This window comes from Sciurus vulgaris (assembly GCF_902686455.1).
Source record: "Sciurus vulgaris genome assembly, chromosome: 4".
NCBI lineage: Eukaryota > Metazoa > Chordata > Mammalia > Rodentia > Sciuridae > Sciurus > Sciurus vulgaris.
The window spans coordinates 54259411-54272869 of NC_136464.1; the positions used below are offsets into that span (position 1 = coordinate 54259411).

At 34.1% G+C, this 13459-nt stretch overlaps 1 protein-coding gene across 1 annotated transcript; it reads right to left on the reverse strand.

The window, feature by feature from the left end:
* Positions 1-11137: 11137 nt before the first annotated feature.
* LOC306659515 (pantothenate kinase 3-like) lies at positions 11138-12921 on the reverse strand. The gene has a single exon (XM_079137137.1). The coding sequence runs from the start codon at positions 12471-12473 to the stop codon at positions 12069-12071; it is 405 nt and encodes a 134-aa protein (XP_078993263.1). The 5' UTR covers positions 12474-12921; the 3' UTR covers positions 11138-12068.
* Between the last annotated feature and the right edge of the window lie 538 nt (positions 12922-13459).

Genomic DNA, 13459 nt, shown 5'->3' on the forward strand with positions numbered 1-13459 from the left:
GCATCACTTGTGTGACATTCCTGCTCTTAAGGCATAACCTGAATCCAGTTATGAGGAACCATCATATACTCCCAAACTGAAGGAAAAAAATCTATGAAACTACTGACCTATATGGTTCAAAACCATAAATATGAAAAGCAAAGACAGACTCAGGAACTGCTCCAGATTAGAGACTAAATAAAAAGGACCATGGGACACAAGGAATCATGGATCATGAAAATCCCTGATCTTGAATTTAGTTTGGTTATAAAGGACATTGTTGAAACAACTGGTAAAATCTGGATTAGGTTTTGGATTAGATATTAATATTGAACCAAATTTCCTGATGTTGATCATTACACTATAGTTAGATAAGTCCTTGTTTTTAGGAAATACAAGTAGGAATAAAGAGGAATTGTGTCTGCAACTCACAAATGGTTCAGAGAAAAGTTTTGTTATATCTATATTTATCTAGAAAGAGGAAAAGGTATAAAGCAAAGGTAGTTAACTGTTAACATTTGGGGAATGTTTTCTAGGAGTTCTTTAAAAAAATTTTTTTTAGTTGTAGATGTACACAATACCTTTAATTTATTCATTTATTTATATGTGGTGCTGAGGATCGAACCCAAATCCTCACATATGCTAGGCAAGTGCTCTACCACTGAGCCACAACTCCAGCCCAGGAATTCTTTTTTTTTTTTTTTTTAATTTTTTTAAGTTGTAGAAGAATATAATACCTTTATTTTATTTATTTATTTTATGTGGTGCTGAGTATCAAACCCATATAATTTGATGTGAACAAATTATAGTATACTCAATACAATAAACAATATATTTATGTAGATACAAGTAAATAATTAAGTTGAAAGTTGAATGAGGAACAGAGTTTCAAATTACCTCCCCACAGAGCACTAAATAATGTACAAAGGGAAGAGCAACATCACAGAAGAGAAACCTCACAAATAGCACTGTTAGTGAGCAATGTTAACATCATCATTAATGGGGAAATTGAAATTATAAGTCATATGATGGGATTCAAAGAGAAAAGTATGGAACGACTTCTGTGATACTCTTGCCAAAAAGTGTGTGGTCAGGTTCCAATCATAAAGAAAGCAGAAAAATCCATTCGAGGCACACTGTACAAGAGTTCTGCCTTTTTTCATTTTCAAGGTTGTAATGTAGTTAGCAGCATGTTCTGACTCGCAGGAAATACTAAGGAACCATGAATGAGGGTGAATATCAGCAATTTATCCTCACATGAACTGTAAGTCAGTGCCTAAAATTATAAAAAAATTACAAGTGTACAAGTTTGATGGCACTATAATAATTATAATAAACATTGGTAGTGATCACAGTACTAGCATATCAAAACAATATCTGTCTAAATCTCTACATATTTGGTGATAAAATTAGTATAATACAACCAATTCATCATTAATGTAATATTTAAATCCACCAAGGTAGTACTAACTAAAATAGTACTACCTTGTTTAAATAGCTAGCATTTGGGGAGTTTGAATACATAAAACTCAATAATTCAGGTTTGTACTTGCACTTCAAATTTGGTTATAGATGCCAAGAAACAGAGTCAATATTTTATGAATTTCATCATACATATATGATACAAACATTTTCCTTGAAGTTTTTACATGATACCTTTAATGGGAAACAAAATGTTATGTTCACAGTCTGATAAATACAATATTATCTTTTAAATCATATTTTTTTCCTTAAAAATCTCTGTATTCTTGTGATGCTTCCAAAAGTAGATCTTGTATTGGCTTATTAGAAGATTTTAGGGCAGAGGTTCTGGTGGGTCTAGATTCAAATTCTGCAGCAAATGGAAAGAATAAGAATGAAGTTATGTATCTCAAAGATTTCACATCTAACATGAGTCAATAAAAAATAAGTTGACTTTTTGGTGTTTATAAGAATAAAAAATATGTCTACAAAATTACTATGAAATATATTTGCCCAGAGTTGCATGCTGAATTATTTATCACCATGACTGGGGATCAGAGCTTCAGGTTTTTCCACTCCTCATTCATTAATTCAAGAGCTGAGGTACTATGACAAACACTAGGATGACAAATGAAGATGATGAAGCTACCCCTCAACAACCATATGCATAACTTGAGAAACAGATGAGCAGAGAGTTTCCCTGCAGTCATGGGGGCTCTGGCAGGTATACAACAGGGCACTACTGGAGCACAGAGAAGGGACCTCTGTGCAGTCTTGTGTTACAAGTGGAGGTGTTGACACCTGAAGGATAAGGAGAAAGTATGACAGAAAGAGGGAAGAGGTGCAGGCAACACCGAGAGGTGAGGAAGAATACCTGTGGAATCCCAGGTGATCTAGCGCAACTAGAAGCTGGAATGAAGGAGCAGAGGCAGGTGAGAGCAAGAGGGAAGGTTGTGTAACTTCATGAGAATCCAGAAGGTTTAGGTATTTTAATTCCTTGCTAAGGATTCTGCAATATTCCTGAAGCAAAAGGTAAACCAGTGACAAAGTCAATGACAGGAGATCTGAAATGCTTGACCAGGTGAGTCTGGGGTTTAAACCAGAGAGAAGTGGGTGATGCCTTTGTCTTCCAAGAACAATTTCATGTGAAACGCACAGTTTCATAGTGGTGGCAAAAGTGAAAAAAATGTCAATCCCGAAAAATAAATATATTGAGCTTTTAAAAGCTATGGGGCATGAATAAACAATAAGTATATTCTTCATTAAGAATTTTTCACATCTTTCTTTCGGAGTGTGCAAGAAAAATATTTAATATAGACTCTATTAACCAATCCAAGGAAAGGCATACATTAACTATTGGTAATTTATTTCAGAAATCAATTAATAAATTTAAATAAGTTTTGGCAACATACCTTCTTTTAGTTCTCCAATTAAGCTTTGTCCCTTTCCTGCTTCATGTGAAATGAGGCAAATATCATTTGTATTGCTTAAGCAAGAGAGATTATCATGCTACATCACATAGACAATGTTGTCTTTTTAATAAAACTTTTAGAGTCTAGAACTAACTTGAAGATGGCTTAAAATAATCACCCAAATAAAATTCTTATTTTACATGGCATATCTATCTATCTATGTATCTACACATACACACACACACACAAATATGCAATGCTGTAAAACTGATAAAAGTACAATTAAATGTCTATGAAATATAGGTCATATCAGAAGGGTACACTTTTATCAATGCAAAATCAAACACTTCCTATTTTATACTGACTGCATTACAGTGTGATTCTTAGCAAAACTTTGCTTTTTAGAAACGTTTATTTAGTTTTTTCTCTTTAATAGAATGTTCCTTAAAATGAACTTTCCATTTTCTACTTTTGGAAATTAAATATTTAACATATATTCTATGCTATTAATTTTTCAGTCCATTATCCTAAATATATAAATGAAGAAAGCTGTCATAATGCTATGTGAAAACTTTTTCTAGCAAAAGATTGAAAATATTGCTATGTGGATTATCAACAAACTTTTCTTTATTAACATGGATGCAAAGATTTCAGAAAATTTCCTTGAAAAGCAGGATAAAGTGAGGTGCTGATAAAACCAGGTGCTGGGACACAGGCCTATAATCCCAGTGACTTGGAGGCTGAGGCAGGAGGATGGCAAATTTGAAACTAGCCTGGAATTTACTAAGACCCTGCCTCAAAACAAAAAATAAAAAGGAATCAGGTTGATAGGTCAGTGGTAGAACACCCCTGAGTTCAATTTACAGTACCACAAAAGGAAAAAAAAAAGCAGTATAAATAACAGGGCCAGTTTGAAATTTAAGATTCTTTGATTTGTGACTTTCCAGACTTGGAAGCAAGATATTTCTTGAACCATAGCTCTGATTTCTTCTCAGAAATTAGGACCAAAATTTTCCAAACATATGACCAATTACAAGTATGTACTTAATTAGAAATGTGGGAAATACTTCAAACTATATTGCAAATGACCCTATCTAGAGTATTTTATGTAAAAAAAAACTATGCTCTAATTCTCCAAACAAGGTCTAGCAGAATACTAAACATAATAAATACTTTGTGGTGATAGTAATAATATGATGTCCAATACTTTTACATATTTTAGATGTTGACAAATTTATTTGACTTAGTTTCCTGTGTTTTCTTTTTCTAAATTTAATTTTTTAAATTTTTAATTAGTGTTATAATTATACATAATGGTGGAATTCATTATGACATATTTAAATATGCACATGACATAATTTGATCAATCTCCAGTATCTTCCATATTCCTCCCCTCTTCCCTTCCCCCGATCCAGTTGCTCTATTCTACTGATCTCCCTTCTATTATTATTATTTTAATTAGTGCATTATAATTATATGTAAAGGGAATTTATTGTGATATAGTCATACATGGTTGTAACATAATTTGGTAGATTTTATTCCCAGTACATCCCCCTGCCCTTTCCTTCTTGTTCCCTCTCAACCCCCTTCCATAACTGTATTATTTCCCTTCTATTCTTGTGAGATTTCTTTTTTTTATTCATTTTCTTTTTTTCTCTGAATAATTTCCACACAAAAGAAAACATTTGACTTTTGACTTTCTGGGTCTGACTTATTTCAGTTAGCATGATGTTTTCCATTTCTGTCCATTTGCTGTTCTTCTTTGTAGTTGGATAAAAATCCATTGTGTATATATGCCACATTTTCTTTGTTCAGTCTTCTGTAGATGGGTACTGAGGCTGGTTCCATAACTTGGTTTTTGTGTCTCTACAAACATTGGTAGGCCTGTATTATCATAGTACACTGATTCTAGTTCTTTTGGATAAATACCAAGGAGAGGGATACCTCAAAACTGGAAGAAGAAGGTTTTATTGACAGAATCTTACCTTGCCATCAATAAACACTGTAAAATGTGACATTTTTATAAGACTTGAAATAAAGAACTATCAATGTCATGTTATTATCTTCCCCAAAAAACTCATCTCCTAATATTTACTTCCTATAGATAATCAATCTTACTGTCTTTATACCCAATCCACAAATACTTAAATAATACAGGAATTCTGCTTAGATAAAAATTAAATACCCTTCTCAAAAGTTTTGTGTTGAAGAAATACACTTTTTTTCTTTTGCTTCCTTATCTTTTTTCTTTGTGTGTGTGTGTGTGTGTTTGCGTGTGCATGCTTGGGATTGAATCCAGGGCCTTGCACATGCTACACCTTACCTCTGTCACTGAGCTACACTCCCCAATCCACTCTGTACTGAAAACAACAACAACAACAACAAAAAAACTCTCTTGATAGAGAATACTTGCGGATTATCAAATTTGAGTTGAGATTACTTTTTTTTTTTTTTTTTTAATTTGTTCAACAGGTGTGTGTTTATTGAATGCTTCTGTGCACCAGGTATTGGACATACAGAGATGAACAAGTCTTTACAAAGTCCTTGCTCTCACAGTTTACATTCTACTACGGTTAATTTTAGTGAAAATCACAACCTTACATTTAATCACAGAGAAAATGTGGAAGTACGTACAGTAAGATAAGTAATAAAAGATACATATAGTAAAAACTGAAGAGAATTTATTTGGAAGTAGGACATAAAAGGTACAATTTTAACATTTACTTAGAATATTAACAAAATTAGAAAAAAACTACAGAAAAGAGGGCAGATACACTTAAGTTAGTTTAATATAAATAAGCAAAACTGAATATTTCATGCGAAGAAGCATGAAGAATATGGGAATGTTTACAGAACAAGCCACAACCAATTATTTTTTAAATTTACATAAGAAACTACATAAATGGAAAAATAAATTACGTAATTTACAACAAATGTTTTACAGGTTACAGTAGGTTATAACTTAGTTTATTATGCATACATTTTTTACATCACAGATTCAATGTTAAAAGAATTTAGAAAAAAAAATTTAGATATGAAAAAGCTTAGATCTGACAAGAATAATGGAAGAGACAGAATAAGGCAACTGAAGTTGAAATGGCATGTGTAAGTAAAATTAACCCCCAAATTAAAGGTTTCCTACACTAGAGTATAAAAGCATCCCCTATTTTATTTTTTTGGTACCAGGGATTGAATCTGGGTCCTCGTGCATGCTAGGCAAGTGCTCTACTACTGAGCTACATCCCCAGTCCCCAAAACACTCTCTAGATACGATGTGGTAATTAACTGGGCAGAATCGACAAATGCCGTTCATTCAGCTTCAGTTAAAAATGTCAAAATTCACTGTAGTTCAAAAGTAAATGCACACAATGTATAAAAATGATAAAACCCTCTTAACATTACTTATATCCTAATGCCATTAACCGTATTTGGGACAAGAAAGCATGGATATTGGTGTTAGGTCTATGAAGTTACCTTTTCCTTCTAAATGTTGTACACTAAAAGGGGCCGCTCAGGAAAAAAGTAGCAAACTTCAAAATGGCTTATTATCTGTGGTAACTACTGAGCTGCTAGGCTATCTAGATGAAATTCTAACATGATGTAAAGCCAAAATAATCTCAAACTATTTTACATTATTTGGATATACTTTACAAATCATGTAAAAGATAAAATGTTTCCTTTGAAAGCTACTGGAACTTCTTGTACTTTACTGCAATATCCTAGAATTGGATTATTTATATATTTAAGCAATTCAAAAAATTTTACTTTTTAACTTTTGTTGAAAAACACATTCCTCATTACTTCTTTTAAAATTAATGGCAGTTGCAGCAAAATCTAAAGAAAAATAAACTTTGACTACAAAAGGAGCTAGAAAGTAAATCGAGATATTTTAGATTTTCTTATGGGGAAAAAAAATCAATTTTTACTCAAACATATCACTCAAAACTAACAGAAGTACCTGAAACTCCAGTATCAGCTCACTACCACCTTAATTCTAAAAGAGTAAAGTAGGAATGTCATGTGCATGTCTATCTGGTCATTCTCAGACAATTCTATGGACAAAGTATTTTAGGTCTTCAATATATTTGCTAGAATAAGGCTGTAATCCATTTCAACCTTATTACAGGCAATCAAAACCTGTTTTATAATTTTTGCTGTGAATTGTGCTGGGTAAAAGTAATGAATCCAGAAGGGTTCATGTTCATTCACATCTGTTCCCACTGAAGAAAACCAAAACCAATCAAACAACAACTACAAAAAGCTCAAAATGTTCATCAAGACAATTCCCAATTATACCTAATATTTTAACATCTGAGTTTAACTGCACAGAAGCCTCCCCACAGTTTGGTACCGGGAAATGAACCCAGGGTCTCACGTGCTAGGCAAGTGCTCTACCATGGGGCTACACCCCCCACCTATGAATATTAATGATATGTCTTTCTTTTCATATAATAAATTATAATGCCTTTGCAGATTAAGGTGTATACACATACTTTAATATAATACCCTTCATATACTTTAAGGTATATCTACTTAGCTACCACAGGCAGTTACATATTACAAGAATATCATTTCACTGGTTTGGTGAGAATCCAAAACCTACTACCTGTTAACACATACCAATAAAATTTAGGTAGCAATTACAAAAATATTATGTAAGCACTAAAAATTAACTCTAAAACATGATACCAAATATATGAAAATATTTAGTTATCCCCATCCCCAATACTGCCACGAAGGAAGTAACTGTCTTCTCAGGGTCGTGATGATAATGAGGCATTTTCCATTGTCAGCAACCCAATTCTCCCATCTGACAAATTCAAAAAGGCCAGACCAGTGACTGGCACAATTTCGAAAACAATAACAAATTATGATCCCACATCCACTAAATACTTAAGACAAATATGCAAAACAACAGGACTACTTTAAGAAGATGCCTGAACTTTTTAGAAGGAGAAATCATTCTAGCAGAAAAGTTAGGATGATTCACTTTTCACCCCACCACTATTTTGAATGGGCTATCAAAACACTTCAAAGAAAAAAATTATTCACTTTTTTTGTCTTTACTGATTATTGTTAGACTCAGTAGCGAATTTAATACAATTATTCTCTTAAATATTGAAAACTGGCAGTAATACAGACTAATATTATCTGATGACAGAAAAGTTGGCTACATTCCTTCAGTGATAGACTAAAACATACTAGAATAAACAAACTTAACTAGAAATAAGACACCATTGATATTTCAGGCAATCACATTATTTAAATAAGGTCAAAAAGTATTATTATGGGCTGGGGATGTAGCTCAGTTGGTAAACTGCTTGCCTCACAAGCACAAGGCCTTGGGTTCAAATCCCCAGCACCGCAAAAAAAAAGTATTATTACAAAAAGGCAATATATTTCTAATATTTTGTTTACATACACTACAAGACAGTAAGTTAAATGCAAAAGTATAAACACATTTTCATTATCCTTTTATCAGTTTTTACAATGGCTTAAAGAAAGAATTTCTACATTAAGTTCTCAAAAGCAATACACTAAAAGCATAAAGTGCTCAACAGAATGAAGATACAAAAACACCAAATATGAAAATATTTGTTTCTAACAAGCAGAATGGTTATAAAGGGCATTTAGAAACTACAGCCTTGCTGAGCTTTCCATCCAAGAATGCAACCTTAAAATCAAGGCAAGTAATGGACTACTGGAAAAAGAGGAAAAGCCTTCCACTGAGCTGCCAGCCTTCCAGCTACAGGACTGGTCTTTCAGGAACCGGCAATTAAAATATGGCAATCACATATACACTTTTCCAAAGACAAAAATAACTCAGGATTTTTCAGGGACTATTTGGCAAATAACTGGAACCTCTGTCTGGACAGGTTTTCAATGATCATGTATATTATTGGCAAAAGCACTGACTTTACCCAAACCAAGAATTGACCCATTATCCTAAATATTTAAATTAGAGCAGCCAAGCAAAGAACTGCCAACTTAACTTACCTGAGGCAAGCCTACTAATACTTTGTCTTTGGAGACGTCTGGGTACAGAACTGAAAGTCATTAGTTCTAACTAAAAGTTTGTAGAGAAAAGGAAATCTTTTCTGGGGGAGTGGTAGTGGTGAAAAGTTCTAGACCTAGATCTGGTATTCTTTACCAAGCCCCAAAACAAACTGATAGCATGCTCTGCATTTGAAAAAGTTATCAGATTTTTTATTTTTTGGAGATAGGAGATAGCCTGAATCGTCCAGGCTGACTTAACTCATGATCTTCTTCATCAGTTTTCAGAGGAGCTGGGATTATAGGCATAAGCAACTGTACCTGGATCCAGGATTTTCTTTAAAAATTTTTTTTTGTAGTTGTAGATGGACAACATGCCTTTATGTTTATTTTTATGCGGTGCTAAGGATCTAACCCAGTGCCTCACATGTGATGCAAGCACTCTGCCCCCGAGCTACAGCCTCAGCCCCTGGATCCAGAAATTTTAAAGATGAAATTTAAACTTGAAAGTTAATCTCTGAATGTACCACGGTCAACCATGAAATGAAATTTAGTTAAAAAAAAAAAAATCCTGAAAATCGGCCACTCAATGTTCAGTTAGAATTTTAGAAATTAAGTCACTAAATAATCAATTTTGTTTTATCATTAGAAAAATCATACTACACTGAGATGACAGGATACCACTCTAAGATATTTTTTGAATGGTCATAAATAGCTTATCTGTGTAAAATAACTAGTCCAAACAAGCTATTTTTTAAATCCCTTTCTATGTAAAAACTGAGGTTTCCAATTTTCCTCTTCTCAATCATTCTATAAAAAGCCCACATACATGGACATATGATCGGGTTCAGTTTTAAGAGGTAGTTCTAGAAGTGCACTATCTACTAAAGTGGCCACTACCCATGTGTGGCTACTAAGCATCTGGAATGTAGTCAGTCTGAACTGAGCTTTGCTTAAGTGTAAAATATACACAGGTTTTGAACACTACAAAAATTAAAAAAGAAAAACTCCCAAATATATTCTGAATTGATTACATGTTGAAATAAAATACTGGATATACTATGTTAGATAAACACACATAATTAAAATTGTTTTCATTTGCTTCTTGTGACCTTCTAAAATTACCAGAAAGTGTATTATTGTGGTTTAAGCCAGGATGGTGGTGTATGCCTATAATCCCAGTGGCTGGAGGCTGAGGCAGAAGGATTACAAGTTTGGGGCCAGCTTCAGCAACTTAGTGAGACCTTGTCTCAAAAATAAAGATAAAAATGGCTGGGGATGTGGCTGAGTGGTACATAGCCCATAGGTCCAATCCTGAGTACTGTCCCCGCTCCCCACCAAAAGAGAAAGAAAAAAGTAAATAATTCTATTATCACAATTGTGCATTTCCCATTATCAATTCAGTAATTCTATATTACATATGGAAAAAGCTAATGATCAATAGGGGTAAGATGGTAGTTCACTTTACATACCTTTTAGCAGGTAATTTTAGTTTCAAAGAATATCATGGTCTTATACTAACCAAAGTACAGTGATCAAATTAACTTAAAACACTTTGACCATTCCAATTTTTCTTAAAGACCTCCCTAAACCTACAGCATATAATGCATAGTTTGCCACAGGTATAAAACATAGTTACTGTTATTCATGGACATTTTTACTGCACAAACATCCAAATTAGAAACATTCAAAATAAACAGAACCAATGGCATTGCAGTTGAAATAGCCAGTCACACCAATGGAAACATTAAAGCAAGAAATGTGGTCAGAACACTTTTAGAACAGCTACTGAGCAACCTGAATTCAAATTTCTGAAAAATCAAAATCATAACACCTTTTACATGCCCGTTCCATAAATACTATACGAAACATCCTCATGAAGTATCTCTGACATTCTACTGAAACTCATCTTTACTGAGCAACTCTGGGATCTGTAAAAACACAAGGTAACACTCTGAAATCTAACCTCTTCTGAGTACACCCAGGTTTACTGGCAATGTGAATCATCCCTCAGGTCTTTCTGCTTCCTAAAATGGAAGAAGCAACAGACCTGAACAACTTCATTTAACTACTAAGCCACAAAATGTTAGTTACTGTCAATGTAAAAGCTGGTAATTTTCATAACATTTAAAATATGAATTCAAAATGGAGAATAAATTCCAGGCAAAATGATTTAAAAATTTTAAACTATAATTGCTTTTATAACCAAATGTAGGAAAACACTGATTCTCTAATAATTCTGTAATACTGCCTCAGACTCCCACAGTTTTAAAACACCCATTTAAAATAAATGATTCTGATGCTGTTCATAATAGAATAAAAATCTTTAGCTTTCATGGTTCATATTGAATAAGAAATATATTAAATTTGGGCATGATAAATTAGTAGTAAAAAGAGCATGGAACTATTGATTCACTCAAATCATATCCCATTCGAATAATAGTCTAAGGACTTTATCAGACAGATTCAAAAATAAGTAAGTAAACTTTCAATTTAAAAATACAAACATTTCAATGTGTTGATTAAATAAAAAATACAGAAAGTGTGATGTCACCAAACGTGCATTTTTCAGGATTCATTCCAAAATTCAGGGTAACATATAATATTTCATTTAAATTATGGCATTTGAGGAAAATTATACTTTTGGGCAAAGATCACATAGAACATGCTTTTTTTTGAGGAGGATGTGTTAGAAAAACTACAATAATATTGCCTTAACATTTCTAAAATCACATAAAACCATCATCTCTGACTGCCATTACAATGAATTTTCATACTGGGTATATTACTGTCTGCTTACTAGTAATCATAACACATAAAAATGGACTCAAAATGAATATTTAAAATCAATTATTTTTCATAAGTGAAACATTTCTGAGACTTTTTAAGATTTGTGTCTTAAGCATACAGTACTACAATGCTGGCTACATAAAATAAATAGAAAATCTTTCTGAGAGGAAGCTCAATAATCAGAGGCTATACTGCATTTAAAGATTGAACACTGGCTATATACAGAAGGGAAAACACTTCAACAATACTTTATGTTACAGAGTTCTCTCTTTTAATATGGCATTCATGAGTTTTCCATTCTGACATTCAAAATTAACAGGAATAGTGAAATTCTTTTATCCTTTGGTTTCCAAGGACAAACAATGCAGTTAAAATGCCTCTGGTTTTAGTTCCTCTAGGATGACATTCATTAGCAGAGTAACCTCTGATGCTTCAGCTGAAGTTTGGCAGCCCAAGAAGTGCACCAACTGCTCCAAAGTATCCCTCATGTTCTAGAAACAATGCTTTCAGTTGACCTTTGGACCAATAATCCAGTGCATATGCCAGAAGTTTCATTGATAGAGTATTGACACGTAAAAAGTTCCCAACAAAGACAACTCTGTTTATTTTCTCATTAACAGCGCACATTCGTGCCACAGAACCAATATTATTGGTGATAGTAACTAAAGTAGCTCTTGCCAGATCTTCTTTACTAACAGATTCTCGCTTCTCTTTATAAATCATATTTCCAAAACTAGATGCTACAGTCCAACCTGGCAGACCAAATCTTTCATAATCGCCTCCATAAATATCACGGACCAATTTGTCAGCTTGGGTGCTGTCACCTTTGGATGCCATTTCAAGAGCCTCTTCAAAACTTTCACAGCCAGTCAGTAAACTGCATAAACCCAGAAAGGTACCCCCTCCAAGGCTTGTCCCGGTCACTCATTTATAGTTATCTTTGGAGTGGACTGCTAAGATACTGACTCCTGAACCAATGTTCACCACCAGTAGTGGATAGGGGTCATCTAGGTTAAAAGGCATCTTTTGGCATCGCTCAGGTTCTGAGGCATTAGCAAAATAATAGCACTCTGCTTGTCCATTGAAACTGACAGAATCTATGTACAGCAAGCCCTTTACAAGGCAGTCAAGTTCATCCAGTTTGTGCAGGTGGAGGTTTCCAATTGTGCGAAAATCTTTTTCAAACTTGTAAGCACCACCTCCTGTAGCACACAGCACCGTTTGTAATGTTGAGAAGTTTTTGTCTCTTCCCATTTGGATAAAAGTAGGCAGGTCATGAGTTGGAAATCTGGCCAAAAAGTGTTAAATCCTTAAGTTCAAGGTGTACATCCCGAATGCCAGTGGATCCATATGCTACATTAGAAGTCAAATATTTCCGAATACTTTTTAAGCTCTCAACTTCCTCTTGCTCTTCCTCTGCTGTGATATCAATAGGTTCAAAATACGAGACTTTACTAGAGTTCCCCCAATGTCCATGCCAAACCATGGGAAAGAGGGTTTCTTGGCATCCTTGATCTTCATGGCGTCGGCCTGAGGGGCGAGGGGAAGCCTCGGGTCGGGAGCACCGGGAAGCGTGGCGGCGACTCGGGAGCTGGCAGGGCCGCGCTGAGAGGCCCGGCCGGTTCCTCCGAGATTACTTTTTTCTCCTCTCAACAAACACCTGGTAGATTTAGTTCCCTCACTTGAAGCCATGAAGTTGGTCTCCCCTTCCATAAACACTCTTCCAGTCTTTTAGTAATCCTTGAGTACTTTACAAATTAAGTGACCACTAAAGACAACTGTTTTGGGATGAAGAGAGCAAGGAAGAGATGAGCTTTGAGAGA

What these genes read in the sequence shown, in the direction of transcription:
- LOC306659515 (XM_079137137.1), bottom strand. Translation starts at nt 12,473, where the DNA reads ATGGCATCCAAAGGTGACAGCACCCAAGCTGACAAATTGGTCCGTGAT.